Source organism: Penicillium taxi, assembly GCF_028828555.1.
Source record: "Penicillium taxi strain IBT 34144 chromosome Unknown utg000002l_segment0_segment0, whole genome shotgun sequence".
NCBI lineage: Eukaryota > Fungi > Ascomycota > Eurotiomycetes > Eurotiales > Aspergillaceae > Penicillium > Penicillium taxi.
Genome location: NW_026643204.1, coordinates 1,422,846 through 1,450,753, shown reverse-complemented (window position 1 = coordinate 1,450,753; position 27,908 = coordinate 1,422,846). Strand labels below are relative to the sequence as shown.

The 27,908-nt window shown below is 46.2% G+C and overlaps 13 protein-coding genes across 13 annotated transcripts; 7 read left to right on the top strand and 6 right to left on the bottom strand.

The window, feature by feature from the left end:
* Window positions 1-2,675: 2,675 nt before the first annotated feature.
* Window positions 2,676-3,239, top strand: N7495_002466 (uncharacterized protein; the record flags this gene model as incomplete). Its single annotated transcript, XM_057205135.1, has 1 exon — window positions 2,676-3,239. One exon carries the CDS (start codon window positions 2,676-2,678, stop codon window positions 3,237-3,239), a length of 564 nt encoding a protein of 187 aa, XP_057065742.1.
* A 1,115-nt stretch (window positions 3,240-4,354) lies between these two features.
* On the top strand, window positions 4,355-5,203 carry N7495_002465 (uncharacterized protein; the record flags this gene model as incomplete). Its single annotated transcript, XM_057205134.1, has 3 exons — window positions 4,355-4,964; window positions 5,027-5,043; window positions 5,123-5,203. The coding sequence occupies 3 exons, from the start codon at window positions 4,355-4,357 to the stop codon at window positions 5,201-5,203; spliced, it is 708 nt and encodes a 235-aa protein (XP_057065741.1).
* Window positions 5,204-6,610: 1,407 nt separating this feature from the next.
* Window positions 6,611-7,736, top strand: N7495_002464 (putative Coatomer subunit epsilon; the record flags this gene model as incomplete). The annotated part of the gene is made up of 5 exons (XM_057205133.1): window positions 6,611-6,635; window positions 6,693-7,071; window positions 7,130-7,265; window positions 7,332-7,570; window positions 7,628-7,736. The coding sequence occupies 5 exons, from the start codon at window positions 6,611-6,613 to the stop codon at window positions 7,734-7,736; spliced, it is 888 nt and encodes a 295-aa protein (XP_057065740.1).
* Window positions 7,737-7,998: 262 nt separating this feature from the next.
* On the bottom strand, window positions 7,999-9,756 carry N7495_002463 (uncharacterized protein; the record flags this gene model as incomplete). The annotated part of the gene is made up of 1 exon (XM_057205132.1): window positions 7,999-9,756. The coding sequence occupies one exon, from the start codon at window positions 9,754-9,756 to the stop codon at window positions 7,999-8,001; it is 1,758 nt and encodes a 585-aa protein (XP_057065739.1).
* A 552-nt stretch (window positions 9,757-10,308) lies between these two features.
* Window positions 10,309-11,552, bottom strand: N7495_002462 (putative 6-hexanolactone hydrolase; the record flags this gene model as incomplete). Its single annotated transcript, XM_057205131.1, has 4 exons — window positions 10,309-10,443; window positions 10,499-11,082; window positions 11,143-11,288; window positions 11,347-11,552. The coding sequence occupies 4 exons, from the start codon at window positions 11,550-11,552 to the stop codon at window positions 10,309-10,311; spliced, it is 1,071 nt and encodes a 356-aa protein (XP_057065738.1).
* Window positions 11,553-11,945: 393 nt separating this feature from the next.
* On the bottom strand, window positions 11,946-13,545 carry pmi1 (mannose-6-phosphate isomerase pmi1; the record flags this gene model as incomplete). Its single annotated transcript, XM_057205130.1, has 5 exons — window positions 11,946-12,940; window positions 13,002-13,239; window positions 13,296-13,387; window positions 13,438-13,458; window positions 13,515-13,545. 5 exons carry the CDS (start codon window positions 13,543-13,545, stop codon window positions 11,946-11,948), a joined length of 1,377 nt encoding a protein of 458 aa, XP_057065737.1.
* An 884-nt stretch (window positions 13,546-14,429) lies between these two features.
* Window positions 14,430-15,565, top strand: N7495_002460 (SAGA-associated factor 29 family protein; the record flags this gene model as incomplete). The annotated part of the gene is made up of 3 exons (XM_057205129.1): window positions 14,430-14,604; window positions 14,717-15,224; window positions 15,280-15,565. The coding sequence occupies 3 exons, from the start codon at window positions 14,430-14,432 to the stop codon at window positions 15,563-15,565; spliced, it is 969 nt and encodes a 322-aa protein (XP_057065736.1).
* Window positions 15,566-16,012: 447 nt separating this feature from the next.
* Window positions 16,013-17,194, top strand: N7495_002459 (GTP cyclohydrolase II; the record flags this gene model as incomplete). Its single annotated transcript, XM_057205128.1, has 2 exons — window positions 16,013-17,107; window positions 17,165-17,194. 2 exons carry the CDS (start codon window positions 16,013-16,015, stop codon window positions 17,192-17,194), a joined length of 1,125 nt encoding a protein of 374 aa, XP_057065735.1.
* Window positions 17,195-17,841: 647 nt separating this feature from the next.
* On the top strand, window positions 17,842-19,450 carry N7495_002458 (bZIP transcription factor; the record flags this gene model as incomplete). Its single annotated transcript, XM_057205127.1, has 2 exons — window positions 17,842-18,283; window positions 18,333-19,450. The coding sequence occupies 2 exons, from the start codon at window positions 17,842-17,844 to the stop codon at window positions 19,448-19,450; spliced, it is 1,560 nt and encodes a 519-aa protein (XP_057065734.1).
* Window positions 19,451-19,711: 261 nt separating this feature from the next.
* N7495_002457 (NAD(P)-dependent oxidoreductase) lies at window positions 19,712-20,888 on the bottom strand (the record flags this gene model as incomplete). Its single annotated transcript, XM_057205126.1, has 5 exons — window positions 19,712-19,973; window positions 20,026-20,163; window positions 20,219-20,550; window positions 20,614-20,802; window positions 20,871-20,888. 5 exons carry the CDS (start codon window positions 20,886-20,888, stop codon window positions 19,712-19,714), a joined length of 939 nt encoding a protein of 312 aa, XP_057065733.1.
* Window positions 20,889-21,772: 884 nt separating this feature from the next.
* Window positions 21,773-23,294, top strand: N7495_002456 (actin-related protein 2; the record flags this gene model as incomplete). Its single annotated transcript, XM_057205125.1, has 6 exons — window positions 21,773-21,791; window positions 21,855-21,901; window positions 21,961-22,104; window positions 22,222-23,013; window positions 23,071-23,148; window positions 23,208-23,294. 6 exons carry the CDS (start codon window positions 21,773-21,775, stop codon window positions 23,292-23,294), a joined length of 1,167 nt encoding a protein of 388 aa, XP_057065732.1.
* Window positions 23,295-23,889: 595 nt separating this feature from the next.
* Window positions 23,890-25,136, bottom strand: N7495_002455 (zinc-binding alcohol dehydrogenase family protein; the record flags this gene model as incomplete). The annotated part of the gene is made up of 2 exons (XM_057205124.1): window positions 23,890-24,732; window positions 24,795-25,136. 2 exons carry the CDS (start codon window positions 25,134-25,136, stop codon window positions 23,890-23,892), a joined length of 1,185 nt encoding a protein of 394 aa, XP_057065731.1.
* A 1,013-nt stretch (window positions 25,137-26,149) lies between these two features.
* On the bottom strand, window positions 26,150-27,637 carry N7495_002454 (amidase; the record flags this gene model as incomplete). Its single annotated transcript, XM_057205123.1, has 4 exons — window positions 26,150-26,317; window positions 26,378-27,174; window positions 27,234-27,335; window positions 27,388-27,637. 4 exons carry the CDS (start codon window positions 27,635-27,637, stop codon window positions 26,150-26,152), a joined length of 1,317 nt encoding a protein of 438 aa, XP_057065730.1.
* Window positions 27,638-27,908: the final 271 nt, after the last annotated feature.

Sequence of the window (27,908 nt, the reverse complement as noted above, 5' to 3'; positions counted from 1 at the left end):
TTAGGCACGTCTCCAAATATTGTAAAGCAGGGACATCATATTTTCGAGGTCCCTTGTAGACTTTGGGACCAAAGTTCTGCTACAATTCTATGTAAGATCTCTTCGTATCGTTTATTTTGCAAGCACGAAAAAAGTGCGGGACCGCAACTCCTCCGTTGATAGGGACAAACTGTTTCCAAAACAGCCTCGAACACTATGCTTCAAATGGCCTGGGTCGAGGCATCAATCGAATATAGTAAGAACATCTCCGATTGTGTTTTTAGCTCCATATTTGACTTTAGTGATAGATAAGACTGCGGTACTCATCCCAATCTGAGGGCCCCAGCTATACCCATGGCGAGCTAGAAATAAATGAAGTATATATGATATAAACCCTCGAAATACAGTCATAGTCAATAAGTAGCCCTCTAGATACCTAAGTACCTTCCTTCTTGCTCTTTAGGTAACTTTCGGTGAGGTTAGTCGTATTTCAAGGTCTTGAGTTAAATATATCAAAGTACCCCGAGCCGTCATCCTGATGGAGAAGATAGAAATCATAGCAAAGAAGGTAACCTAGCAGGTCTCTTTCTAACCAGGAGGCAAGTGAGGTGAAGTATGAGTATACCTAGATGAAATCTTGGCTCAAGCGGAGGTGTTAATTACTGCGACCTTGGAACTTCACTGGAACAATAGATATCAGAATGAATGATTTTAGTGGCTTAGAGAGGAATAAGGGGATTTTAGGATAGAAGTGTAGCAGTTGTAAGAACTATGGGTTTGGATAGGTGCGTTGGTGAGATACGCGGAGTTAAATGCGCTGCGGGTTGCAGACGGTCGTTCTATAGTGGAACCAGTATCATTACATTACCCCTGATGACCTCGGGAGCGGCTCAGGAACGGCCGTTTATTATGCCAATAAAATCATTTTGCGTACCTAGAATACTGAAGGCACATGTGCATCATGCGGGGACGGAATTCAGTCAGCATGGGTGTAATGGCGGGGTTTTCGATGAGGAAAGGAGACATTTCTTCCTCGGATCCAAGGTTTAGACCCGCTTTAGGAATAATTGAACGTGACAGATACCTACGAAGTTGATTAATTATCTTTGAGTCATGACATTGAGAGTTACAACAATGACTATTTCCTTCGTTTATAAAATGTTATTTGAAGTTCGCTAATTATGTCGAGTACCTGGGCGACTACTATAATAGGTATAGCTCCATGCACTAAGCCCACGAAGGCATAAATAGACGAACTTTATACTGGGTACTCCGTAAGTCATGACGAGCTCAGACCTGAAGTCAACTAATACGGATACGAAGGACGGAATAGTAGGAGCCGTACGCCGATAAAGTCCAAAACTACATATTTACTCGAGAATGGCTCTTAGCTCTTAGCAAGGTATAAAAAGCGATGAACTGACAATTTGTGAGCACTATTAGCGCGCCCGATATTGTTTTTCCTCGTATTCATTGAGATTGCATATTAGGCGCCGGTCACATCATTCTGGACCCTTTAAATGTTTATGTGCCTTAAATTTCAAGAGGGAGCGGTTTAGGGGTCTTTTCGCAGTGGGTTGCTGATGGGGTAAAATTAACTCAGCAAATGTGATATAGATGTGATTGGGATGCATTTACGACGTGCATTCACGTGTCTTCGCTCAACAGACTTCTGATTGGTGTAGATTGTCGGTAAACAACACTGCTTCGACATCTGTCGGGCATATTTACAACTCACTTTCCCTAAGCCAGAGTTGGTTTAGACCAGTGGGGTTAGGTTTAATTTGTTAGTTTGATTGGTGGACTGACCCAAATCAGGGTCCACCAAGGTCCTATATTTTAGGGATTTTCGACAATTGCTCCTCTTGGCTGCTTATCAATTAGACATGTACTAAGATCCAAATTATCAATGATAAACCCTATTTGTCCTCAGGCTGTTTCAAAAAGAAAAAACGCCTCGCCTAATACTCCACCTCTCCCTTTTTATTAATCGCTTTGATTCTCCCATTGCAAAGTTACCTTCTTCCTAGTCTTTCAGTAGGCCTCTTCTGAGTTCTCCGTCGCAATGACAACCACATTAGCCACATCGGCGAGTACTACTACTCAAACTTTTAATCCCTACGCATATGTCACGTCATCTGATTTTCTGGGTTGGTACATTGGAGGATCTTCGAATCCAAGTATGTTTATAATCTTCAAATGAATAGCATGAAGACTAACACAACCAAACAGCCGAGGCTATTACCTGTGGAACCTCATCCATATGGACTAGTAGTTCTGCATATGGACAATGCCATGGCGCGAATGATCTCTGGGCAACGGGTTGCAGTGACAATATTCTTTTGAGCCCTAGTACGACAATGGACTGGTACGTCTATGTCCCAATCATCCATCCAGGAGTGCTTCGCTTAAGCCCTGGATAAGAGTGCATTCAGACCTATGATACAAAACTTGGGAGATTCCTCTGCTAACCATGTATTATACAGCATTGCAAATTCATATTCTTCATGTGGTGCTTTACGGATCTATGAAACTCAGGGTGATACTAGCGCTCCTTGGACATGGTTTGCATGCTTTGATGACTTGACTGCCAACTCTGTCTACCGTGAACTCACGGTGAGCCCAACCTGTAAGCTTCCCGTGGTCAAGATCGGATTATATACGGTTACCTAGGTCATTTCGAGCAAATCACTGACATGGGAATTTCCCATACTAAAGCCACAGTCGCCGCTACGTCTCCCGCTACCAACTTAGCTGTGTCAACAACTTCATCGACACAGTCGACGTCGGCCTCGACTTCGACCTCAACAACGACACCAACACAAGCCTCAAGCAAATCCACTGGTCATTCAGGTATATCTGGAGGTGCCATCGCCGGAATCGTTATTGGATGCGTGGCTGCTATCGTCATAGGACTGCTGCTCCTATTCCGAAAGAAGATTCTTACTTGTATGGGGTACAGCAGAAATAGTCCACTGCCGCCACAAGAGCCAACAACCGAAGTTTATAACCATGGGCAACCACAAAGTCCTGTTCCAACTGCTCCAACGGGCTGGAATACATTGGAATTGGCAGGATCAGGTGTTGGTTATAAACAGCCCGGGGCTACGACTGCTTTATCAGATTCTACACCATCACAACTTGCAGGCTCTGAGTCAGGTTTATCGAGCCCCGTAGCTCAGTTGGAAGGTTCTGAATATGTGTATCAGTCAGGATATTCAGGCATTGGGCGCAATCCACCAATGCATGAGATGCCGTAATCAATTGCACAAGCACTGTTCGGATCCAACTTCGGGGGCTTCTTAACTCAATTACTTAATTAATGGTCACATTGCTAGTTTATAGCTTTTGGAAGGATATGTATCAATGCCCAGGCGCTTTCTCAGAATTAGATATGAATTGTTGTCATATTTAATCATAATGGGTTTCTTGGTAGAACGTCAGGTTCAGAGCTCCACAATTGTTCCGACCTTAAAAGGTTTCAAGGTTCCTGGCGATAGAAAGAATCTTGCAATGCTTACAATTTATGTGTGGTACATGTCTCGATAATTTTTGCTGTTGGAAGAACTATAAAGTTACCAGACCCAGGTGATTAGTTGACCTAACATTGCCTTCCAAGGTTCACACTTCGTAAAACCAAGTAAAAATATCAACTATCAAAATATACGAGGCCATTTTATCGACTCCAAGTTTGGTTCAACCCGCGTCCTTTAAGCTTAAATTTATAGATTCCACTCCAACATAGAATAAAGTAGAACAGTCCGCTCTCACTTCCATCTCATTTTACTCTCAGCGCCTCGAACTTGTAATATTTTAAATGACCTCATATTTACGTCTTACATGTATATAGTATAGAGGATTGAATGGATAGTCTCAAAACTATACTTGCAAGCTACGATACCTATATTTTGTTCAAAAGTTTCTTTTACCTGCTTATATCTGCCCAGATTTCCCAACGAAACTTCCTACATGCTCTGCATCTGCACTTCAATTTCTGACGTGAATATTTGTCGTACATCCACCCAAAATGGATGGCCTGAACTTTCAACTAGGCCTGGTAACTACAGACAAGGCCTAGTAGCTATCAACGAGGCCTAGTAAATACCAACGAGGCCTAGCAGGAAATTTGAACTCTGCTATAAACTCCCCATCACTACTCCCCCAACCTTTTCTTTCTTTCAATCAAGCAGTGAAGCCAAATCAAGTATAGCTTTTAAGCCCCGTTCTTTTACACTGTAGACAACAAAATCTCAAGAGAGATCTTATTTTTGATACCGTCACTTAGCCTACGGAAGAAACTACCGCTGAAGAATTACCAACCGTTGAAGAACGTCAGTCAGCAACTACCAAACCAGTGAATATTAAGACTGTTGAAATGTCTCGATACCTTCCCACCAACTACTATGCATCCAACTCAGAGTCCAACTGGCTTAATGCTATTACCGTCCAAAATAGGGCGTTTTATGATCCACGGACATATGAATGCCATAATACCTCGCTCACCCCCATCATCCATCGCAAATTGAGTGAGAGGAATGTGGCCTGGCTCCCTGGTATCCGTAGTGACCCGGAGCTTGTCAGAAAATGGGCCGACATCAACTTCGTCATCATCAGATATGAAGGAACAATGTTGCCCGTTCCATACGACGACATTGCGACTGTCGAGTACGAGTTTGAGTGCGAGCTGTACAATGGATTTGTCCCGGAGCATCACCGCTCCGTATCCGAGTATTCTGAAGAAGAGGAATATGAAGATTCTTGCGACTATGGCAATCAGCTTCCACCAAGATACTACAGTCAGGATAATCTGAAGAGGCTGCAGCTGTCACATCAGCCAGCTGCAAAGATGCAATATCACCTGCATCAAACATATCCCCAGACTCCGAAAGTCGTTGAGTTCCCGACCTTTCAAGACAGTGTGATATATACTCACTCAAACATCACTGTGTCTTCCACTTTCCTTTCGGAAGAGGAACTCAATATCGGTATTTTGATCACCGACAAATTCCGACAAGCAGCTAATCACTGCAAATTAACATTTGAACAGCTGCGAAGCAAAATATGGTCGGTCAATTTCCTTTTCGCCCGCTTCACTCACCACACCTAAGCTCTAATAGGTGTGCTGCTATCTGAATTTATTCAGAATTATCTTTTTGGAACCCGCAATATGGAATTCAACTCGTTTGATGAGGAGTTCGAAGCACTGGAAGCCCTCAAGACTTGATCCTTCAACTTCAAGCAGACTGTGTGATGCCAGTCCATTGTGGACGTACCACGCCATCAGGAAAAATGGGTATCATGGAGGAATCAATGAAAAATGATATCAAGAAAAAATGGGGGGGAGGGGGCGTTCACGATCGACGGGTATGAGCCTAGCTCCTCAAGTGTCCGTCCTCACCATTTGAACTTTGGACCAGTCTGTTTCAAGTCTGTCTGCAGTTGATTTCATTGTTAGACACATCATCTAAAGGTGATAATTTATGTTTTGACTCCCACGTACCACCAACTAGCAGAAACATCAAGACTGTGGGCGGATTAGTGAATATACTTAGGTACCCTGAAATATGTCCGTGCAATCAAAAGTCAAGTAGCGTAGTTCTTCTAGTAAACAGATGTCTGTTCTGTCCTTGCATTACAAAGCCTAGATCCATGTCCAATTCTTCAATACCTAGGTACTGTTATTGGTCATGTTCTCACTCTTATCTCACCTACTCTCCAAGACTTCTTACCTTGATCCACCAATACTCACTCTCATTTCAATCTTCTTTATTAACTGCCCATCCCTTGTACCTAGGTATCTGTTATATAAGTTTGTTTTTACTTCACTGTACACTGCCCGCATGTGTGCTGCCGGCTCATCTCTAGATGGTTTCAGATCCAGGAAACCACACGCGCACATGATGCATGGTTGTTATAAACCCTCAAATCTAGTATTGGAAGCCATTCAGGCATGTCTAAGATTCACATGGCGAGCTCAACAGTGTTTGGAAGCGAACCAACGAGATCTGAGCTCCTTATGGTCTGGTTTAGGGAAATTGTTTATATAAAGTAATTCATTCATTTTAGATTGCTTTTTGTTTTCTTTTGCCATAGATTAAGTCGGTAGCACGTGGCAGAGTCAAAACAATGTGAAAATGCATTATTGTGATTTCATTTTGATGAAGAAGAAAAAGGGGAATAATCGTGTCCTGAGTTGAAGCTCTAGCTAACAAAAAATTATCAGCCCAGGATATGTATAATCCAATCAGTCATATGTTATTTAGCTATACACTATTTAATCAGGAGATTCAATCAATTTATACTTAGATGTCTATGAATTTCATTGCAATTGATTGTTCTTTTCGAATGTGAAACCATCAAGTCAATGGATGCAAATGATCTAATCTGTCAAAACCAATTATAGATCAGCTGGGTAACCAAACTCTTAATATTAACTACCTGGGTATGTACGTAATTTCCAAGAAAACCTTTCATGGTAGTCGATATAGTTATGATGACCTAGAGCGGTCGGCCCACTTGCCCTCGGTCAACTTTCCCTATTCCGCCTTTAAAGCCAACATGAACAGTTGCGGCCAGGAGCCATCAACACCGCATCCTCCGCAACCCCAACTCTACCCCCCATTACCACAACATGGATCCATTTTCATCAGAGGGCGGTAAGATTGACCCTGATCTTTAAGAATCCACACCCGGCCAACTAACATACGTCCTAGAGCTCCTCAACATGCACAATGCCTTCCACTCAGGGCAATACCAAGACGTGATTGACTTCGAAACCGCCGCTTTTTCCACCGAGAATCAGACACCTGCTCGCCTGCTTAAGCTGCGCTCCCAAATTGCTCTGGGCCAGACCAATGAGGTTCTTTCCTCCCTCTCTAATTCCGAGAACGACCCCGACCTGGCTTCTATTCAAGCGCTGGCGCAGCAGGCTGCGGGCAACACCGACGCCGCCCTCCAGCTGACTCAAGACCTCGCCGAGAACTACCCAGAGAATGTAAATGTTCAGGTCCTGGGTGCTATAGTACTGCAGGCTCATGGTAATAGCGAGGAAGCGCTGGCACTGCTTTCCAAGCACCAGGGTAGCCTCGAGGCGTGAGTGACCACTGTCGCATATAAATACCATTCAAGGGTCTAACATTCGCTTACGCAGAGTCGCCCTGATTGTTCAGATCCATCTCCAGCAGAACCGCGCAGATCTTGCCGTGAAGGAGGTCCAGTCCGCAAAGCGCTGGGCCCAGGACTCACTGCTGGTCAACCTGGCCGAGTCATGGGTAGGCTTGCGAGTTGTAAGTTCTCTAAAGAAAGCACTGCTCTCATATTACATTCCCTAATCTCTACTTTCATTTTTGCAGGGCGGTGAAAAGTACCAGTCCGCATTTTACGTCTACGAGGAACTTGCCTCCGCCCCTAGCACCTCCACCCCACTGTCCATCGTCGGTCAAGCTGTCGCAGAGCTTCATCTCGGCCGTCTACCGGAAGCTGAAGCCGCCTTGAACACTGCCCTGGAGAGATACCCTACAGATACCGAGCTGATCGCCAACAGCATTGTGCTCAACGTATTGGCCGGAAAGCCAAGCGAAGAGCTTGAGTCGTATGTTCATTCGAACAATAAGCATAAAACAGGACCAAGTGCTGACTTATAATGTAGCCAACTACAGCAGATCGATCCCTCCCACGCCCTCCTCGCCGATATTGAGGAGAAGGGCGCTTTCTTTGATACCGCCGCGGCCAAGTACTCACCGAAGGTGTCATCGTAATAGGATGAAACAGCTGATGGGATTTATTGAAATTTTACAATGTTCGGCGAAGCCTTTAATTTGGAGCTGGGATTCTTTGTTATGAGTTGACATGACGTCTGTTTAGTGTTATTGTCGAAAACATGTTTTTTTATACATTATCTCCAACACTTCATTGTAGAGAACTCTAGAGCAAATCACAATTGATGAATATTTTTTGATTAGATCAAATAGGTACAGAATTTGAACCTATTTTGAACCAGTTGACGAGACGAGGTGTGCTCTACCACTTCTCGCAACTTGTCATTGTCGCCGGGATCCCAGGATAGAGTACTGTAGATGTTTTTGGACTGGGAGGAATAGTTCTTGCTCGGCCATCCACTTCTCGACGTGCAGCTGCGTCGACAACAGGTGTAGCGGGTACTGCAGAAACTCCTCGACTCATTGCTCCTTGACGCGCCTCTGTAAGAATTGCCAGCGCATGGTCTCCATCAACATCAGCCGTGGGGGTTGATGCTATCCTAGAAGTTACGACGCTAGATGAAGCAGCCATGGCAGCCGCTCTTCTAACGGCTGAAATTCTAGCAGCAGCAGAACGAAGTGCGATAGCAGTAGCTTCTTCTGCGGCCTTTGCCACAGCAGCATTGAATTCAGCTGTGCGAGTTAATTTTTCACGATCTGATTCTGCACGAAGAGCTGCGGTGCGAGCTTCGGATTCCCGGGCTAAAGCAGCGCTGGTTTCTGCTTCTCGAAGCACTGCTGCACGGGCTGAGGCCGGTGTCGCTGCAGCGGGACTTGGCTCAAGTTGTATAGTACGTTTGAGGTCCCATAAATCTCGCGGTACAAGACAACTTACTTTACCGTCTTCTTGAGCGATACCCTGTATCGCATTGATTATGACATTGTAGGGAATGTCCTGCAGAAGAAGCTGTCGGATCCAGGGGAGATGTTGTTGGATCTCTGCTTGACGGTGGCGGGTGTGACGAGATGCCTCAGTCGGGGGGTGGTTATGGGTTGTTATTTTAGAATCAACAACCCAATTGTTGTCTCTTCGTCTGTATCTAAGAATGACCAGAAAAGGGCAGTCAATCATGCGCGACTTTCTTTTTCGAATTGGGGTGGATGAAGCGTCGAGTGCATCTGTTGCATCATCCTGGGTCTGGTATAGGCGTTTAGAAGAAGGCCGACGGCCTCTATCGCAGATAACATCGATGTTTTTGGGTATGTTGTTCTGATTCCGGGAGCGGCCTTTAACATATGCGTAGCCATGAGGCTGAGCAAATATATTCATATCATGAAGGGCTTTATCTGCATTTGGATAGGTTGGCAGAAAAGGGAATGGGGGAATATCAATATGGTCATGGTCACTTTCAGCAGAAGGAGTTGCATGCACATCTGCTTGGGTAGTCTCGGGAGCAGGTTGCTGAGCAGGCTCTGGAGCAACTAGACCAGCTTGGGTATTCTCGGAAGCAGGTTGCTGAGCAGGCTCTGGAGCAACTGGACCAGCTTCAGCAGTCTGAGCAGATTGTTGAGTAGGTTGTGCAGTCTGAGAAAATGATTGATTGGCGAATAAATTGGAGGTTTCAAACTTTGGTGGATGATTGTGAGTAAGATTCTTGACATCGACAACCCAACCTTCGTTACCCTGTTTCCTATTTCGAATAACTGCCCGAAATGGACAGTCAATCTTGGGGACTGATGATCGGGCCTGTCGACCACGACGACACATTACATCAACATTCTTCGGTACACCATTTGAAGCACGCGAGCGACCCTTGCTGAATTTAAATCCAAATGGCAAAGCAAAAGCATTCATATCTTCAAGAGCTTTGTCTGGATCTGGATAGCTTGGCAAGAGCGGGAATGGAGGCATGTTGATGATTTGAGGGACTTCAGCTGTAGCCGCAGTTTCAATTTCATCAGGGATATCAGCCTTGACCACATTTTCACTTTCAGGGACATTTTCGTAGGGCGTGTAAGTGGTGTGCACACGGTCCTCTGCAAAGAGAGATAAAAGCGAATCTGACACTGTAGAGCTCATGATTGTGTTGGGATGGGAACCTTCTAAAGAGTGTCCAAAGTGAGCTCAGGATTAACCCCCCTAACATGCAGATCACCTCGCAATATAACCTATCCAGGTTTAGCGTAGGTCAAATGAGAACCTATTCACCGCCATGATCAAATGTGGCAGAAAGATAAAGCAGGTAAGCTTCAGGTACTAACTTTACACTAAGCCTATTTAGTCCCAGATCGGATATTGGGGGTTTCCAGCTGAGAAGGGGGTCAATATTCCCGAGTAACGGACATGATTCTACTTTCTGAAATTACTGACTATCCATGTAGCTAGCTGCTATTTTAGTAATCTTGATTTTTGATAGTTTCTATTTCGCTGGGTCAGTTCGACTCAATTTTTCCGGGGGAATAACATGTGTTAATTTCTTTCTCCAGTTCGAAGACAGAAATTCAGCCAGCACCTATGCTGATAGATTGAAAAGACAAGTTGACAGCCACAGATATGAAATAGAAAACTTCAGTGCAATTAAGGCAATAAAAAAGAAGAAGTCACGCCAACCCAAGGCTCTGCTGTGAAACATCACAAGCGAGAGAGAACCCATTTCCGAACTTCCCTAGAAGTATGCGTGCCATCCTTTGCGTTAGCTTCCAAGAAAAGATGCGCATCATGAGACTCATCAGGGCCAACGATATAAGTTGTATTGGGAAAAACAGACTAACACGTGTTAGTACCAAAAGAACCAATTTTTTTTTATGGAAATTCAACATACCTTGATCTTCTTCGCAAAGTCATCAATTGACGAAAGCAAGATCTCGTGTCCACCAGCCAGCAGCAAGATCTGTTCAGTCTTTGCACCAGCCCACCATTGCACCGGCGCAGAGCTCGGCTCGCTCCAACTATCCCCGGGCTTCCCATTCAGGTAAGACCCCGACCATTTCTCCAATCCAACTGCCGTTATGATATCCCTGTATGCATTCTCTTTCATAGATGGCCAATCATATTTGAAGTCAATCCAAGGTGCATGGCAGAAAACCCCTGCCAGCGGTGTCGATAGTGGGAGCGGGTCAATTTTTGGGTTCGGGTGCGAGAGGTGGAGTAGAACTGCTATAGCAAGATTACCACCAGCCGAGTCACCGCCAACAACCACATTTCTTGGCGAGCAATCTGTGTCAGTGACAATATAGCGTAATGCCTCGACTGCCTGACGTAGTTGTGTCGGATACTTGCTTGACGGAGTTAATGAGTAGTGTAAGAAAAAGACAGCGACATCGTGGCCATCATCCTTGGCGGCCTGAAGAAAGTCAAGCCAGAAGTCTAGATGCGAGGGTATAGCACTCATCGCGAATCCACCACCTAATTTAAAGTTTCAGATTAGCTTTCCGAGCCACGAGGGACTAGAATAGGCTTTCATACCATGATAGTAGATCACTATTTTCTTTGCATTCTTGTTTCCGAGCCAGAACCCTTCTGCGTCGTGAGGTAGGGATATCACCTCTGGTTTGAGACCTCTCTTCTTTGTGCAGGATGCGTAAAGCTCTTGGGTGGAGGGGAAATAGTATCTAGTTTGGTCAGCTTTCCAATCTAGGGATGAAGAGATGAAGATGCTGAAAAGCTCACTGCATCTGACGATTCGACAGCCGTTCGATCATTGCGCGGATGGATGCTCCCATAACATGATGCTTGAATTTCTTGGGAAACTTGTCACTCCGGAAGATACCCGTCAGACTCGCATAAAGAGTGACGCCCAAAATAGACAGCTTTGCAAGCTGGAGGTCTGCAATCTCCCAAAACCCTAGCTGTGGATCGATCTTCTTGGTAGCCATGATAATCACTCAAAACTGGTCACAGAGAAGGTGGCCGGAGGAGATGTGATGTGAATTGAGCGTGACAGAAAGAGCGTAGAAGTGACAAGCCGAAGGAAACAAAGCATCTAATTTCCCCACATTTGGCAATCTCTCCCCGATCGATGAAGATCGATTTGTGGGGCCAATCGTAGTGGAGATCCCCATGCACTACAAATCTACTGAAGTACTGAGTACCAGTTCAGGTTCGTAATTGGCCAAACTCTTAGCGAGTTTGTGTTCGGGCCTTATCCTGAAACTAAAGACATTAAAAACACCATAATCAAACTACCTACTTAGGCAGTATTAAACATCTCACAGATTCGCACGGCTCGTACGATCTATTAAAATAAAGTTTCATATTAGAATTGTAGCCTAGTGGCCATTGACCATGTCCTCCTTACCAGTCAAGTCGCAGAATGCCTTGTAAGTGGTGAAGGCTTCCTCGTGACTGCCAGTGCTCTCAATCACACACTCGGCATCAGCACCAACAAAGAACACATGACCTTCCTTCACCTCCTCAGTCTTGTGGCCGACAGTAATCTTGCCACTGCCCTGAGTGCAGATCAGGATACTTGGGCCAACGATCGGGTCGAAAGTCGCCTTGGCGCCGGTCCGATTCAAGTCGGTCTTAACAACGCTGAACTCTTCAATTGGAGGGTCGTACAAGAGGGAAGTTGAGGCGCTCGAGTATGCAGTCGCGTTGAGAATAGTGTATGGGTAATCCACGGGCTGAAGCTTCTGTTCCTCTATGGGCGCGTACGAGTATGTCAACATCGTGGTGAGGGTTTCTACATCCTTAAACTTGGGGGTAAAGCCAGCGCGCACAACATTGTCGGACGAGGCCATGCACTCAATGACGTCGCCAGATACATAGGCGTGGATGTCATCAGCTTTCAAGAACATAGCCTCTCCAGGCTCAAGTTTGATGAAGTTGAGGAAGAAGAACACAAACAGGCCGATATCATTGGGGAACTGGTCATTGAGACGTTTGATGATTGAAGCCAGCTCGGTTGGGTCGACTGCATCAGCCTCGGGCTCTCCTGGCAGAGTGCCGAAGCTTGCAGGCGAGCTTTCTGCCAATCTGACCAGGTCCTTGGAGGCAGACTCAATGTTCTCGGGGGTAGACTCCATTAGTGATGTGAACACCGAACGGAGCGCAGCCTTATTCCGATCTACGACAGGCTCATCGTCTGAATTTTCGTTGCCCTGGACAATCTGTTCAAATTCACTAGCTGCTTGAAGTCCAACCAGCTTGCGAAGGGGCTCAATTGTTTGGAGGAAGTGAACGATCTCGGCCAGTGGACGAAAACCGCATAGCCCTTCGAATGGAGTAAGGGCGATGGTCATTTCAGGCTTATGATTGTCGTCTGCAACAAGTCTATGATTAGCACATACTTTAAGAATTATTTTCAAGTACCTGTGACATACCAGGATAGTTGGTTGGATCCCGAGCGTGAAGTTGCTCTGCCAGCTTCTTGTTTGGGTGGGCCTGGATGCTGAGCGCCTTGCCGATGGAAAGCACCTTGAAAAGGAACGGGAGACGGCCATCATAGCGCTCACTAACATCCGTAGACAGCAATGCCTGGTTATCTTGAACTAGATCAAGGAGGGATCGTTGGGTCTCGACATCCTTCGAGGGCAAGGAGGGGTGGGTACCCATCCATAGCTGGAGAACGAGTTAACTGGTAGCTCGTTGCCATATGACCATATTCTGTGATTTACCTCTGCATATGGAGTCTCAGACTCAACCGCAAAGTCTGGTGCAGCCGTTGTAGCGGCATAGCGAGCTGCTGCGGATTGCTGGCCAAGCTTGCCTATAACGCCATTTAGTGCGGGGTATTCAGTTCTATTGATGCCAACTTACCCCAGTCGTAGCTGTTAACGCCTGTAGGCAGAGATATTAGCATCTGCAAATACCCAAGCTCTCCGAGTTCAACATACCACATTGTAGCCGAAGTAATGGAATCTGCATTTTGAAGGGGTTGTTGATGAGGAGATTTAGTTAGGGGCAGCGAATTTCTATTACACAGATTCTCCACGCCAAGACTCACGGGCCTGGTTGAAGATGGACTGACAGTTCTGACAGTTTGATAACTTTGATTCTGGAATTTAGAATTTTCACTAGAAATGTTTTGGTTTTGAAAGAGGTAAGATTTATGTAAATAGAGGGTCTGATCCAGTCATTCCTAAACAACCTTGGAGCATTTCCGCAAACGTCATTTTGAATTAGGCAGTTCTTTTACTCCATAGAGACAACGGAATTTGTTTTTTATGCATTATTTCACTGTTGATATACGCTACTGTCTAGGGTCCAAGGTGTAGAATCCAAGGTGTAGAATCCACTTTAATTTCTATCCTTCACTCATCTCAAGAAATCAGATCAATTTCTAGACTGATGGTGATGGTAAAGCGAGTTTTATGAACACGTACCGTGATAAGTCACCGCCTTGAGCTTATCGAGATAGCGATACGAATGACTAAGCGCTCAGGTACCCTTTGTTAAACTAGTTAGTTCACTATCAACCATTACACCAACCATCAAATACGAATTCTAATTTTATCGATTTGTAAGTCAAGTCACTTCAAACTTTTGAATAATGTAAAGGATAAACCAGATTCACCCGCCTCGGAACCAGCTGCTCATTTTTAAATGAATTAGATTATATCGTTAGTTTATAAATATTACAGGCGTGGTCATACTCCGTACTTCAAGACTTCTAGCTACATGTGGGTACTTCCAAATGTCAGGGCGGTGAACCCATGACGAACTTATCACCGCTCAACCGGAACGAACCCTAGATTACCCCTCATACTCTTTGGCTCAATTTCCCTGGTGAATACTCCAGGCAATTCAACATGTCCCGCAATCGTCCGCGGCCCAGAGACAATGGACTCGGCAACAATGAGGAAATGGAGCTGTGGACTCGGATCTGTCAAGACATCCGCAAGTCCAAAGACAAGTTCGACCAACAGGCCTCGCTCTCCGTCCAGATCAAAGCCTTGGCGGAAAAAATCACCCGAGAGGGCAACAGTAAGTTTCCGAATTCCTATAGCTCCTATAACATGATACTCCCGGTTCCGCTTGTCGCGACAAGCCGCGTATATCTACTCCAACAAGAACGTCTTATATCTGACAATTGTAGAACCCACTATGACGGACCATGACCAACTTGACACATGGCTGCGTCAGAGTCAAAAGCTCAGTCAAGAAGAACGATCGATCATGCTTGACGAGCCATGCGACGTGATCAAGAACTTGGAGCTCCTCACCGCGCTCCGCAAAGCTTCCGAGGCCGAAGCTCCTGCTAATCGATCAATCGCACTTTCAAAATCCCGCAAAAAGCGAACAGATATTGAGAGCTCGACTACTGACTCTACTAGTATCTCGGGCGCCGACAAACGTTCTAAAGGCACTATCCCTCGCAGCATGAGCGTGTCAAGCAATAATCCGCGCGAGGGACGCAATGAAAATGTCACTGTCAAGATTGAGGAAGGAAGCGAGGGAGCCAAAGGGGCAGTGGCAGAACGCAGTGGCCATCTCATAGTTGGGGCACAGGTTGTATTCAAACATAACAAGAACAAACAAGGCGTCGAAGGCGAAGGCATTCAATGCATAATCAAACACATTACTGGAGATGGACACAAAAAACGGTATGTTCCTATCATATGGCACTTTGTGAGACATAGTAATACTGATATTCGTCAGCTGGTACGACGTGCAAGATCCAGAACCTAATGAGAATGGCGAGGAGGGTGCTGTTTACAAAACGACCGCGTCATCCCTCATCCCTATACCGATTGTGAACACTTCTTTACCATCGTTTCCTGTTGGCAAACAGGTTCTCGCGAGATACCCGGATACCACTACATTTTATCGTGCCGAGGTGATGGGGTCTAAGAAAGATGTCTATCGCCTGAAATTCGAAGGCGAGGAAGATGACAAGGAGATGGAAGTTGATCGGCGATTTGTGCTGGATATTCCTAACAAATAACCTTGAAACCTCATGATTTAATATGATATGATACCCCTAGCGAGGCGCTAGATACCTGGAGTATAACTTTGAATACTGGGCGCATTCAATATCAAACGATGGGACAATTTTTATTCTAATAATATAATTACTAAGTATTTAAGATTGATCATTGTAGAACTAACGAAGTGAATATTAATTAAACTTGTGAACTAGTTATTTAGTCAAGGCTATTGTTTGGGTGGATCAATGGAATCTTTTAGCATCCGTCGGAGAGAAAGTAATCATGACTCAGCTTCGCCCCCTCACTACCGAGTACGCCGAGTCTCCGAGATAGGATAGCTGACGCCATTTCAATTATTCAACATCGATTATGAATGCTCAAATGTCACCCCTTTTTGGAATTTTCGATATTTAGTTAACAACTTTTTAACTGCTGATATCCTCGCCTCTCCGCTCACCTTCACAATGGCAAATCTACCGGCGCATGCTTCACCGGAATTACCTCCGCATTCCCTACCCACCAGCGGAACAGAAATTATGGACGATGCCAGTCAGGCAGACAGCACTACCACAGGCCAAGAGACTCCATCATTGCCAGCGTGTCTACTCTCGCCAGCATTCACTCCACCTGCTACTCCCGGTGGTACATTGAATCTGGCTATTAACCCCACTGAATTCCTACACCAGAGCCAAGCAGCCAGCATTCAACATCAGGGGGAACTTGCAAAGCCACCAAAATTGCTCCAGCAACTTCCCAAGGTAGAATGTATTGTCAGGGCTCGTATCCCAACAACCCAGGGTGCGGAGATGTTCTTGCATCTGTACCTCAACGACTTGGACAACAAAGAGCATTTGGCAATTGTCTTCGGGAACAACATTCGAAGTCGGAGTCTTGATCGTGTTCGGCCTGGGGAGACTGAAATGGATCGCATGATTCGTGGCGCATATGTGGGAAAGTTGCACCCGGGAAGAGTCAGTAGCTGGGATGAGGATGAGAAGTCTGCTGCACCAAGTCGGGTTGAGCCACCACTGGTGCGCATTCACTCAGAATGTTACACAGGAGAAACAGCATGGTCGGCCCGATGCGATTGTGGTGAGCAGCTAGATGAAGCCGCCCGGCTAATGTCATTCCCCGTCAATGACCTGTCGCCCGACGCGCCGCCAGAGATACAGTCTCTTCGGTCAAATTCTACGGGTGGTGTTATTGTCTACCTTCGACAGGAAGGCCGTGGCATTGGTCTCGGCGAGAAGCTGAAGGCATACAATCTACAGGATTTGGGTTCTGACACTGTGGAGGCCAATTTGTTGCTCCGACATCCTGCAGATGCTCGTAGTTATGGATTGGCAACTGCCATGCTAATGGATCTTGGCTGCGGTGTGGACACAAATCCAGAAGGTGTGCGTTTGCTCACGAACAATCCTGATAAGGTGCGGGCCATTGAAGGGCCAAACCGAGAAGTTTTGGTGAGAGAGAGAGTTCCGATGATACCCTTGGCATGGAGAACTGGTGGTGAACGAGGAATCAAGAGCTCAGAAATCGAGGGCTACTTGAGCACTAAGGTAAGTCTATGCAATCAAGCAGGTTTCAATTGTCTTCTAACAAAGCCATTGTCACAGATATCAAAGATGGGCCACATGATCCAATAATGTCTATACTTTGTCTTTATATTGTTATTTTTCCATCTTTTTGAAATCAGACGGAGCTGCACATCCTTGCACACGATCAACATGACCATTCATTCTTGCATATTCTTTTTGACCCCCGTGTATACGATCGTTCGTGATTACTTGTGTGGTGATCATCTTTTGTTTAAAAACTCGAACCTGGAAGATATTCTATGTCCAGTCAAAATCTTACTCAGCCATTCATACAGTATTTATTTGTATAATTTCCTAATGAGTATCGATGGAGTTGAGGCAACTGGAGTATGGGCGATCTATAGATTGGAATTCCGGTACGGAGTAAATTGAGGACAGGACCTTCAATGGCTTGAAGCCAATCATCCAATGACGTGACTGAAGTAATCAATCCTTGTAAATACACCGATTGATAGAAACCTACAAGGCTAAATAGTGATTATTGAGAAGAATGTCAGCCAAGGTGATGTACCAAGGTTCCCGCTCCGCATGCGATCATGGGTCTCTTTCCTCTTCAACTCCCTGATCCACTCCTATTGTCGTACATTTCAGACCGCTCCGCTTTAGCGACTCCATCTCTCTCTCTCTCGTTGAATGGCTGATATAGATTAACACTGTGCGAGGCCATATGGCTTATCGCACTGTTTCACTTAACAATGTCTGCACCATTCGATCCGGGGATGGAGGCCCGCTCATACCCTGTCGCGAGAACAGACTATTCTCCCGTCCCCTCACTCGGACCAGACTCCGTGATTACAGATGCCCTTGACCAGGACGATTCTGCAAGAACTGCTGGAAGGAAACGCAAGTTGAATAGTACATCGTCACGGGGTGTCGCAAATCTAACGCCCGATCAACTTGCCAAGAAACGTGCCAACGACCGCCAGGCGCAGCGCGCGATCCGCGAGCGCACTAAATCACACATTGAAGCTCTAGAGCAACAGGTCCGGGACCTTTCTTCCCAAAAGCCATTCCTTGACCTCCAGGCAGCTGTCCAGCACAATGAACGCATCCGAGAGGAGAATAAAGAGCTTCGTCAGGGACTCCAGGCCGCCTTGGACATAATACAACCTCTGCTTGCGAAACCCGCAGCAAAAGGTAGGATGCCAAAAATCAAACACTTTAGATATGGCCTGACTTGGTTTAGATTTACCCTCATTTCTTACCCAACCGAGATCGGTCCCATCTTCAAACGAAATACCTCCCTTCCCTGATTCCGACCGCTTGACACCGATCAAGCAGGGAGCCACGCCCGCTGACAAGCAATATGCCGATTCCGTTGCCAGCGTTGACACGCCTTCTCCTACACACTCTGCGCCAACATTAGGAAGTCGCCGCAACAGTGGCAACGGTGGCATTCACCCGACGTTCCGAATGGCGCTATCGCAGAATATTGCGCATGGTTTAGATTTTGGTTTGGAAGAGAGATTAGGCTTCAACTTCCTCCTGGACCCATCAAAGAATGTCCCCAAAGTTGAACGTCTTCGGCGTAGCAGCTCAGAAACAATTCGCACCCTTAATTCAAACCCCCCTTCCACGCTTTACCTTCAGCATCACTGTGCACCCAACCCAGGAATGCCCTCATTTACTACTCCTATCAAAAACACAGCGCCGACATGCACGCTGGACAGTATTCTGCTGGACTTTCTTCATAACCGCCAGAATGAAGCCGCACAGGGTATTCCGCGTCAGAAACTCGTTGGGCCGCCATACCCAAGTGTTTCCTCATTGCTCAACCCGGAAAAGAGCTTCTACTCGCACCCAGTATCAAAGGTGTTTACCGATATCTTGCGAACATTTCCAGACATATCATCACTGCCGGAGCAGGTGGCTGTTCTCTACATAATGTTCCTCCTCATGCGTTGGCAGATATTTCCCACACAGGAGAACTACGAGCGCCTACCCGAATGGCTTACTCCAACTTCAACCCAACAGCTTCAGCCACATCCAGCCTGGATAGACTATGTTCCCTGGCCTCGTATGCGTGATAAGGTCGTTAAATCTCATGCCGAATTTCCATTTGAAAATTGGTTCATTCCGTATACCCAGGGTATGAGCGTCAATTGGCCATATGAAGCCACTGACTGCCTATTATCCACCGGTGAATCAGATGAGTTGCTCATCAATCCTGTATTTGAGCGGCATATGCGGAATCTTTCCAACTGGTCGCTAGGACCTTCATTCGCCGAGTGCTATCCGAATTTAGTGGATACCACAGTGATTAGGTCTGAGCTAAAGCAGACCACCTCTACCTTGCCTCGGTAGATACATGAACTAATACTGTCATCATGTCCAGCAATATTTTTCACGATTTGAGAGCCCCGTGCATCTTCATACATGTAAAGTGTCCTATTTCACCTATATATATCCCATCGTTAGCTCCGCTCTTTTACACAACATACAGGTTATGGCTTAAACCAACGCCATAGATTTAGTTAATCGATGGATAATGAACACGCAATCCCCATTTAGATGATAATATATTTTGTTCTTGTTTTAACTTCTAATGTCGTAGCTGATATTTTTCTAATTACCCCTGCGGCTCTTCTCATTCCAAAACTCAAGGCCTGACTTCTGTCGCAAAACACCATACATGGAACTGGCATCCAGGCATTCGCCCGCATAGCTCCGTGCAGTCTCCATGTTGGCACGAGCAAGGTCAAGGCCAGGAAGCTCAACGCCACTGTCCTTAGCCATGGAAATAGCATGGTTGGCATCCTTAATAGCCAAAGACACGCCAAATCCGGGGATCGAGTCCGTAGGCGGCGCATAAGCACCGGAAGTCAACCTGTGAGGGTATAAGAAATCTGTTCAACTTGGGCTCTAGGAAGACCACATACCTCTTCGAGTAACCTCCAGCCACGGCACCAAAAGCCTCACCGATAAGCTCCTCCATGGGACCTGTTCCAAGTCCAGTCTTCTCAGCAAAGACCTGGGCTTCACCAACACCCTCCAGCATAGTCACAGTCACGATGTTTCTACATATCCAGTCAGTAAATCGCGATCGACCAAGATTTTGAATCAATACCGTACCCAGCAATCTTCAGCAACGAAGACTTGGTAGCATCCTCTCCACATTGGATAACACGCCGTCCCATAACGTCCTCGATAAGGGGCGTCACGGTCTCAGTCGCGCTCTTAGGCCCACCGATTGCAAAGACTAGCTTGCCAGTCACAGCGATAGGATTACCGCCAAAGACAGGCGCAGAAACAAACGTGGCACCCTGCTCTTTCAGCTGGGCAACAGCGGCGCTCACCGTCGCTGGATGAACAGTCGAGCAGTCTACGAAGATCTTATCCTTCAAGGAGTGTCCTGATTCGACGGCAGAGGAGAGCAAGCTCTTTAGGACTGAGTCATTGGAGATCTAGAATCACCATTAGACTCCCTTGCTCTTTAATCGTCCTGGTTTTGACTGTTAGGTTCTTACCATAGTGAATATGATTCCGCAGCGAGAAACCAGGTTGGCAAAACTTGCTTCGGGAATTCCACCCAAGGCCTGCAGTGATTCACCTCGCGACATTGTGCGGTTGGAGTAGATAAGGTTCAATGCCTTCTTTGCGGCAACGTGACGCTGCAGGTTGCTAGCCATAGCGAGACCCATGGAGCCGAGGCCAAACTTGTGAATGTATTAGCTCTGGCTCGACAATCTTGAGATGCGCATCTTGGATCTTGAATGGCACTTACCCAACCGATTTGTGCCATTTTGTTAATGGTGTTGTGCTACGAGCCAGTTCAATTGCTCCAAGTTCCCGTCTGTAGGTGATGACAAGAAGAATAGATGCCCCGGTGATAGATCTCGTCAAATATAATGGGGGCCTTTCTCCTATAATGCTAGTGGGAGGTTCCACTCCTCACAGCACTTGTCGGCCATCGGCCCGATAACCCGATAGTCATCAACGTCTCACTATTTGTCACGGGCTTTATCACGATAAAGACTACTTAGGTATAGCAGACTTCAATCTTCATATCCAAGTTCATTTAGTTAATTTCACTTAGTAGTGTATTATCCCTACCGATAACAACTCTCACTGAGATCAGCTGACCCACTCCGGTCAAATCGGCCTCAGTAGGTATCACTGTATCAGTGCTAAAATATTCACTGCCAGTCCAAATCAGTTCGTGAAAACTATCTTGAACTATGTTGCTATACGCTTTGAGATTACCCTGGGAATATAAGCTTGTCTCGATTATTCACATACCAATATCCTAGTCTTCTTTCCAAACGAGTTTAGATAGGCTTACATAACCTGACTTTCTCATAACAGCTCGCCGACCTATACTTGATTATCCATTTCGTATGATACCAATTCTCAAAGTCAATTGTTAATGAAGAATGGCAGTTGTCGTTTATATAGTCACGTTCTGTAACAAGTGTGGTTCATCCCTCAATTTGCGGGGAGAATAGGGGGACGGTACTGTCACGTAAATACCTAGGTAACGATGATGATGTCCAGCGGACCACATTGATGTACCTCGACTTACCATCAACTCCTACCCCCGCGCGACCTCCGCACCCAATTCAATTCTCTTCCGACTTTCCGTCTCTACAGCCATTTGAAGCATTTAATTCTTCCAATCCCTGCATCATGGCGGAAATGCCCATTGGTACCTGCGCCCTCCCTCTCTCCCCGAACTGTTGTCCCAGCTCTCCAAGCTAACACCCCACAGTGCTCGACGGAGGAACCGGTTTCCTAAAGGTCGGATATGCAGCCCAGGTATGTCGCACACGGCTCTTCTGCGATTGAGCTCCCTTCTAATAGTAATTCTATGTCAGAACTTCCCAGAGCACCAGTTCCCCTCGATAGTGGGGCGGCCCATCCTGCGGACGGAGGAGCAGGCTGGTGATATCGTGGTGAAGGATATCATGTGCGGAGATGAAGCTGCCGCTGCGCGATCGATGCTTCAAATTAGCTATCCGGTACGTCGCAACTATATTGAGGCTACTGCCCTCACCATCCCCTACCCCGCCCCTCTACCTCTTCCGCACGCCAGAAAGAGGACATGTTGCTGATCCCCAGTGGTCGGATGGTTTTAGATGGAGAATGGTATCGTGAAAAAGTGGGATGATATGCAACATCTCTGGAACTACACCTTTTACGAGAAGATGAACATCGACCCAACAGGCCGCAAGATCCTCCTCACCGAGCCCCCAATGAACCCGCTCAAGAACCGCGAGAAGATGGCCGAGGTTATGTTGGAGGGATACAACTTCGGAGGTGTCTATGTCGCGATCCAGGCGGTGCTGGCACTTTACGCCCAGGGTCTCAGCAGCGGTGTTGTTGTCGACTCCGGTGATGGTGTCACCCACATTATTCCCGTGTACGAGTCCACCGTCTTGAACCACCACATCAAGCGTTTGGATGTTGCTGGTCGCGACGTCACTCGCAACCTGATCGCCCTTCTATTGCGTCGCGGCTATGCGCTGAACCGGACTGCCGATTTCGAGACCGTGCGCCAAATTAAGGAGAAGCTCTGCTACGTCTCGTACGATCTCGAGCTGGACAAAAAGCTTTCGGAAGATACCACCGTTCTCGTTGAATCCTATACCCTCCCCGATGGCCGTGTTATTCGTGTTGGTAGTGAGCGTTTCGAGGCTGCCGAATGTCTCTTCCAGCCTCATCTTGTCGATGTGGATCAGCCCGGTATGGCTGAACTGCTTTTCAACACAATTCAAGGCACCGATGTCGACGTTCGGTCCAGTCTTTACAAAGCCGTTGTCCTCAGCGGTGGTAGCAGCATGTACCCCGGCCTGCCTTCACGGTTGGAGAAGGAGCTGAAACAGCTCTGGCTGACCCGAGTTCTGGGCGGGAACCCAGAGCGTCTGAATGTACGTCAAAATCCATTTCCAAGCCAGCTGAGAGATACAAAATTAACGATCCCGCAGAAATTCAAGGTTCGCATTGAGGACCCTCCTCGACGGAGACACATGGTCTTCCTCGGTGGTGCCGTACTTGCCAACCTCGTAAGTTTATGCCCATATTATCTTTCCATCATTGGCGCGAAACTAACACTCAAATTTAGATCGCCGACAAGGACGACATGTGGGTATCCAAGCAGGAATGGGAGGAACAGGGAGCTCGTGCCCTCGCAAAACTGGGTCCTCGGTAAAGCACTTGTACTTAGGTGGATGTTCCATTTGTTTTATGTTCCTTCCTCCCTAGTAGTGAAGCCTATAAATACCTCCAGGCCTGAGGTTTTCCATATTTTCCTCTTTGTCATCCTATTGCTCTCCTTTGCACTCCCAGTATCCACAAGCCATGCTTTTCTCTCCATCTCTCTCTCTTCCCGACCTGCCGTTTCGATTGACCTCGTATTATTACTTCTTGTCTGTCTTATTGCCCACTCTGTTTTGAACCTAGATTGGCTCGGTGCAGGTGAACTTGGAGCTTTTCATCGGAATGAAGAAGCAGTTATATGGACTAAGTCTGATTCTTCTATTGTGATATATGTGTTTGTGTTTGTCTAGTCATTAGGGATGGAACTACGAATTGAAGCATATCGTATCAATATACCCCATTTAGGGTTTCCTACAGCTTTTGAATAGCCGGGTCTTCGAAAGAGCTGCTTTCACTACATATTCTTTCCAACTTTGAAACCTACAGCATATAAACTTGCAATCTTGGAATATCTGTTCCAAGGTTGGATCGACTTATTTGAAAACTCTAGTCTTAATATTGTTTCACGGTTTGCAATCTTGCTTCTATCAGTATATCTTCGCAACCAATTTTTTGCCGCCCATGTTTCCCTTCTTCAGTATGTCCAGGCCAGCAGGTACAGCTTCTAGCCCACCCTCGATATGTAAAATTTCAGGCATCTCAATCTTCCCCTCTGACATAATCTTATTCAGCTCGTCCGCATAACCCTTGTTTGTACTATCCAGAACGTATTGCTTCATCTCGACCGTGTGGGCTGAGACATTACCTGGCACAACTTGAGAAGAAGACATCAAAGCCAGCGGAGCAAAATGGACCGGAGATTCCTGCGAAACGGCCTGAAGGGATATTGCTGCTGTTTTTGAAGACACTAGGTCGATGGCTCGAGTAATATCCCCATTCGTTACAAGACGGATTTCTTCCACAAGCTCTGAATCTGATTTCCCATCTCGAACAACAACATGTGTTGCGCCGAGTTTCTCTGATAGGGCCTTTGTTGACTGAGAATTGACGGTGATGACCTTCAGACCACTTATAGCAGCGAACTGCGTGGCGAATTGACCCGTGCTTGTAGAACCGCCCCATATCAGCAGCCACTCGTCCTTTAATTGCTCGACTTGCCCCGAAGACTCCGATGGTAAAGGGACATTGAGCCATTTCCACAAAGTCATTGCAGCAGTAAGTGCAGGAACTCCGAGGCAAGCAGCAGATGCCATTGTCATGCCTTTCGGAACGTGAGACACAGTATGCGCAGGAACGACGACGTATTTCTGGAAGCAACCCGCTCGCACGTCACGATAGTATGTACTGGTCCAGACTTTGTCGCCAATTTTGAAGTCTGCGCTGTCCGAACCAATTTGTTCAATAGTCCCTGACATTTCTCTTCCGGTGACCTGTGGACAATAATGCATTTGTTAGCCATTGGTACTTGCATGCCCAACTGCAATAAACATACCCAGGGGAATTCTGGTAAACAGAAGTTATAATCGACACTTTTCCAATCTATGGGGTTGAGGCCGGCGAAGTCGCAGCGAATCATGATTTCTCCATCCGCAACAACGGGCATAGGGAAGTCATCTCGAACTTCGTACTTTCCTTTTTGAGCCACCACGAGCGCCCTTTGTACCTGGGGTTCAGCGATTGTCTCAGTGGAAATCTGCTCAGAGTTCTTTGTCGAACAGGTAATACTGGTACAGTCTGAATCCTGTACTCTCTTTCCGACAATAGTGACGCAGTCATTCTTGTTTGGAGTGCGTTGTAGTCTTTTGAGAAGACCTAGCAGGCTTTTCCAATGCATATTTTTTCTAGTGATATGTCTTCGGATGGTTGGCCTTCGTACGCCGGAGGTTTGAGTGGCGGTTTGATGCATTGATTCTAGTCTTAACTCTGTCGAATTGATTGGCATGAGATAGGCTGGTAGATGCTAAAGGATAGCTGGCTAGATCTGTCCCTTTAAAATGATTGATGAATTTTGTTCTTCAGGATGAAGCTGTTAATAACCTTGATCTATGTCGATATTGGCATAAAGAGTTCGAAAATCCCGCGACTCCGACGGCTACTGAAGTATGCCGATGTTGGCTTAGTGTCTGCTGGGCTAGGCACGATTCAAATCCTGTCAGCAGGAATCAATTGGGCATGAGTGCGGCTGCACCATAGTTCCCCTGATGGAATGTGTCTTCCGAAGATCCGACGGCTCTGAAGACATCCGAAATTGAAACTAGAGCGCATTCCACAACCTGAAATCTGGCTCAAGTCTAACTATTGAGCATCTGTCCAATATTCAGACTCAGTTTAATCAGAGTTGGCTAATGGAAGTCATGCTGATACATCTCAATATTTGAAAGATTTGGTGGTATCACAACATTGCGCCCTCAAATGCTAGAAAACAGCTTAGCGCGAGAGTATCATTAAAGGTTCCCATATCATGTAAACTAGGAAACCGAATTATCAGGGGAATCTAACCTATTCCAAGGCTGGCTTCTAGCTACCTATGTACCTAGTAAATAAAAAATGATAGCTTAGATATTGTTACAAATATGTGGAGTAAAACTATTAAGTCTTTCCAAGGTTAAATTTCGATCTATAGACGCTCTGCGTGGATAGTGGTAGTATGATGGGTAGATTTGGAATACTAATAGCCAGCTGAATATAAGTCAAAATTGGAAGATCGTCAAATGTATTTTTGAAGAAAAACATCCAATTTGTCACTTAAGTATTTGAAGATTGGATGTTAATGAGTACTCAAGTCGCTTATACAGTGATCCCACATTGCATAGATGCAAATCTTCAAATTTCCACCTGGGCAAGGTTCTAAAGTTGTGACTTCCACCCACCCTCAGACTCAAAGATACGTCCGACTGCTTCGCAAACTGTTAACAAATGACGGTCTCGATATCGAGGCGCCACGAGAGATACTCCCACTGGCAGTCCATTGGGTCCCTTGAAGCCCGGCATATTGACGACTGGGGTATGAAGAGCCTGTACATAACAAAAGTTAGTTGATCATACTTACAAATTTTTTTTATAAGGTCTTCTTACCGTCCAAATACAGTTAAAAACAGCACTGCCCGTAGAATCTTGGCCTACGGGAGCTTCATCTGGGATGCTGGGAACTAAGACTGCAGCATAGCCGCCGAGCATTTTGTCCACCTTGGGCCGGGCTGCGCCAATATTATCAAAGGCCTCTAGGAAGTCAGCGTGTGAGATCTTCCATACATCTTCAACGTGGTCCACAAGCAGCTCGTTCATGTCCTGCTTATTTACTACATAATCTGGAAGAAATGCAGCTCTACCATCCCCGTGCATAATGGTCAAATGCCACTCGGGAAGTTTCTGAAGCTCTGGAGAAAACTCAATCTCCTCTACCTCGGCTCCATGATCTCTCAGCAGTTGCACAGCTTTACTCATAGCAGCTTCGGTGCCCGGTCCCGCAGATGACCACATCATGGTCTTGCAAACAGCAAACTTGGCCTTGGCTATATCGAAATTTTCATCGGGTACATCGTCATCTTCTAGGTGGAACACATCCGCAAGAAGCTGGAGGTCCTCAATGGAGCGTGCGTAGAGACCCAAAGTGTCGAGGATAAGGGAATATATTTTCTGACCCTCCCGGCTAATGGAGTTCCACGTTGGCTTCATTGCATAAATTCCATTGAAGGAGCCTGGGCGAATGGTGCTTCCACCAGTCTGTGTTCCAAGACCGATAGGTGCCTGGAAGTCGCCAACTACTGCACCAGATCCACTCGAGGAACCCCCAGGAGTACGTGTAGGATCATGTGGGTTGCAGGTGGCTGGGCCCTTGAGAGTTGCTGCAAATTCGGTAGTAGTGGTCTTACCTAACCGGTTGTAAGATTCAAATGGATCATAGTAGAAGAAAATTGAGTGACATGCATACCCAATATCAATGCACCAGCTTGACGCAAAATTTGAACTGATGCAGCGTCAACCTCGGGATGACTTCCAACGTAAAGCGGAGAGTTATGTTGCGTAGGCATATCTAAAAAATATGAGAACCAAATTTTAGCTTCGCAAAATAACTTTCGACTCACCTTTAGTGTATATGACATCCTTTACAGCAATAGCTACTCCATGCAATGGGCCTCGGTTTTCTGGGGCAATGCGGTCCAAGATTTTAGCTTGCTCGATCACCAAATCGGAGTTGAAATGAGCCCATCCTTTGACTATAGAATCTCGTTCACTGATTCTAGAAAGTAAAGACTGAGCATACTGCTCGACAGTCAAACTACCCGAGCGAATCTCATTGCGGGCTTGAGAAGCAGTGAGTCTGAATGGCTCCATTTTTCAATAATAATGTATTAATAGATCGTCAGGCTTCCCAGGAGAGCAGAAATTTATTCGAAATCTGGGAAGTCTCGACAAGTCCATACTTAGATTATATCTCCTCGAATAGGTTCCGACTTGGTGCCCGCAGTGGAGAATCGGCCCGCCGGAGATAACGTGCGTAAGACCACGCGCGATGGCTAAGTATACGCTCCCGAAAGCCGTAGTCCCGAATATTACCCGGGGACGAGATTGACCATTGGGTGACTTTATGACCATTAGTTGACCG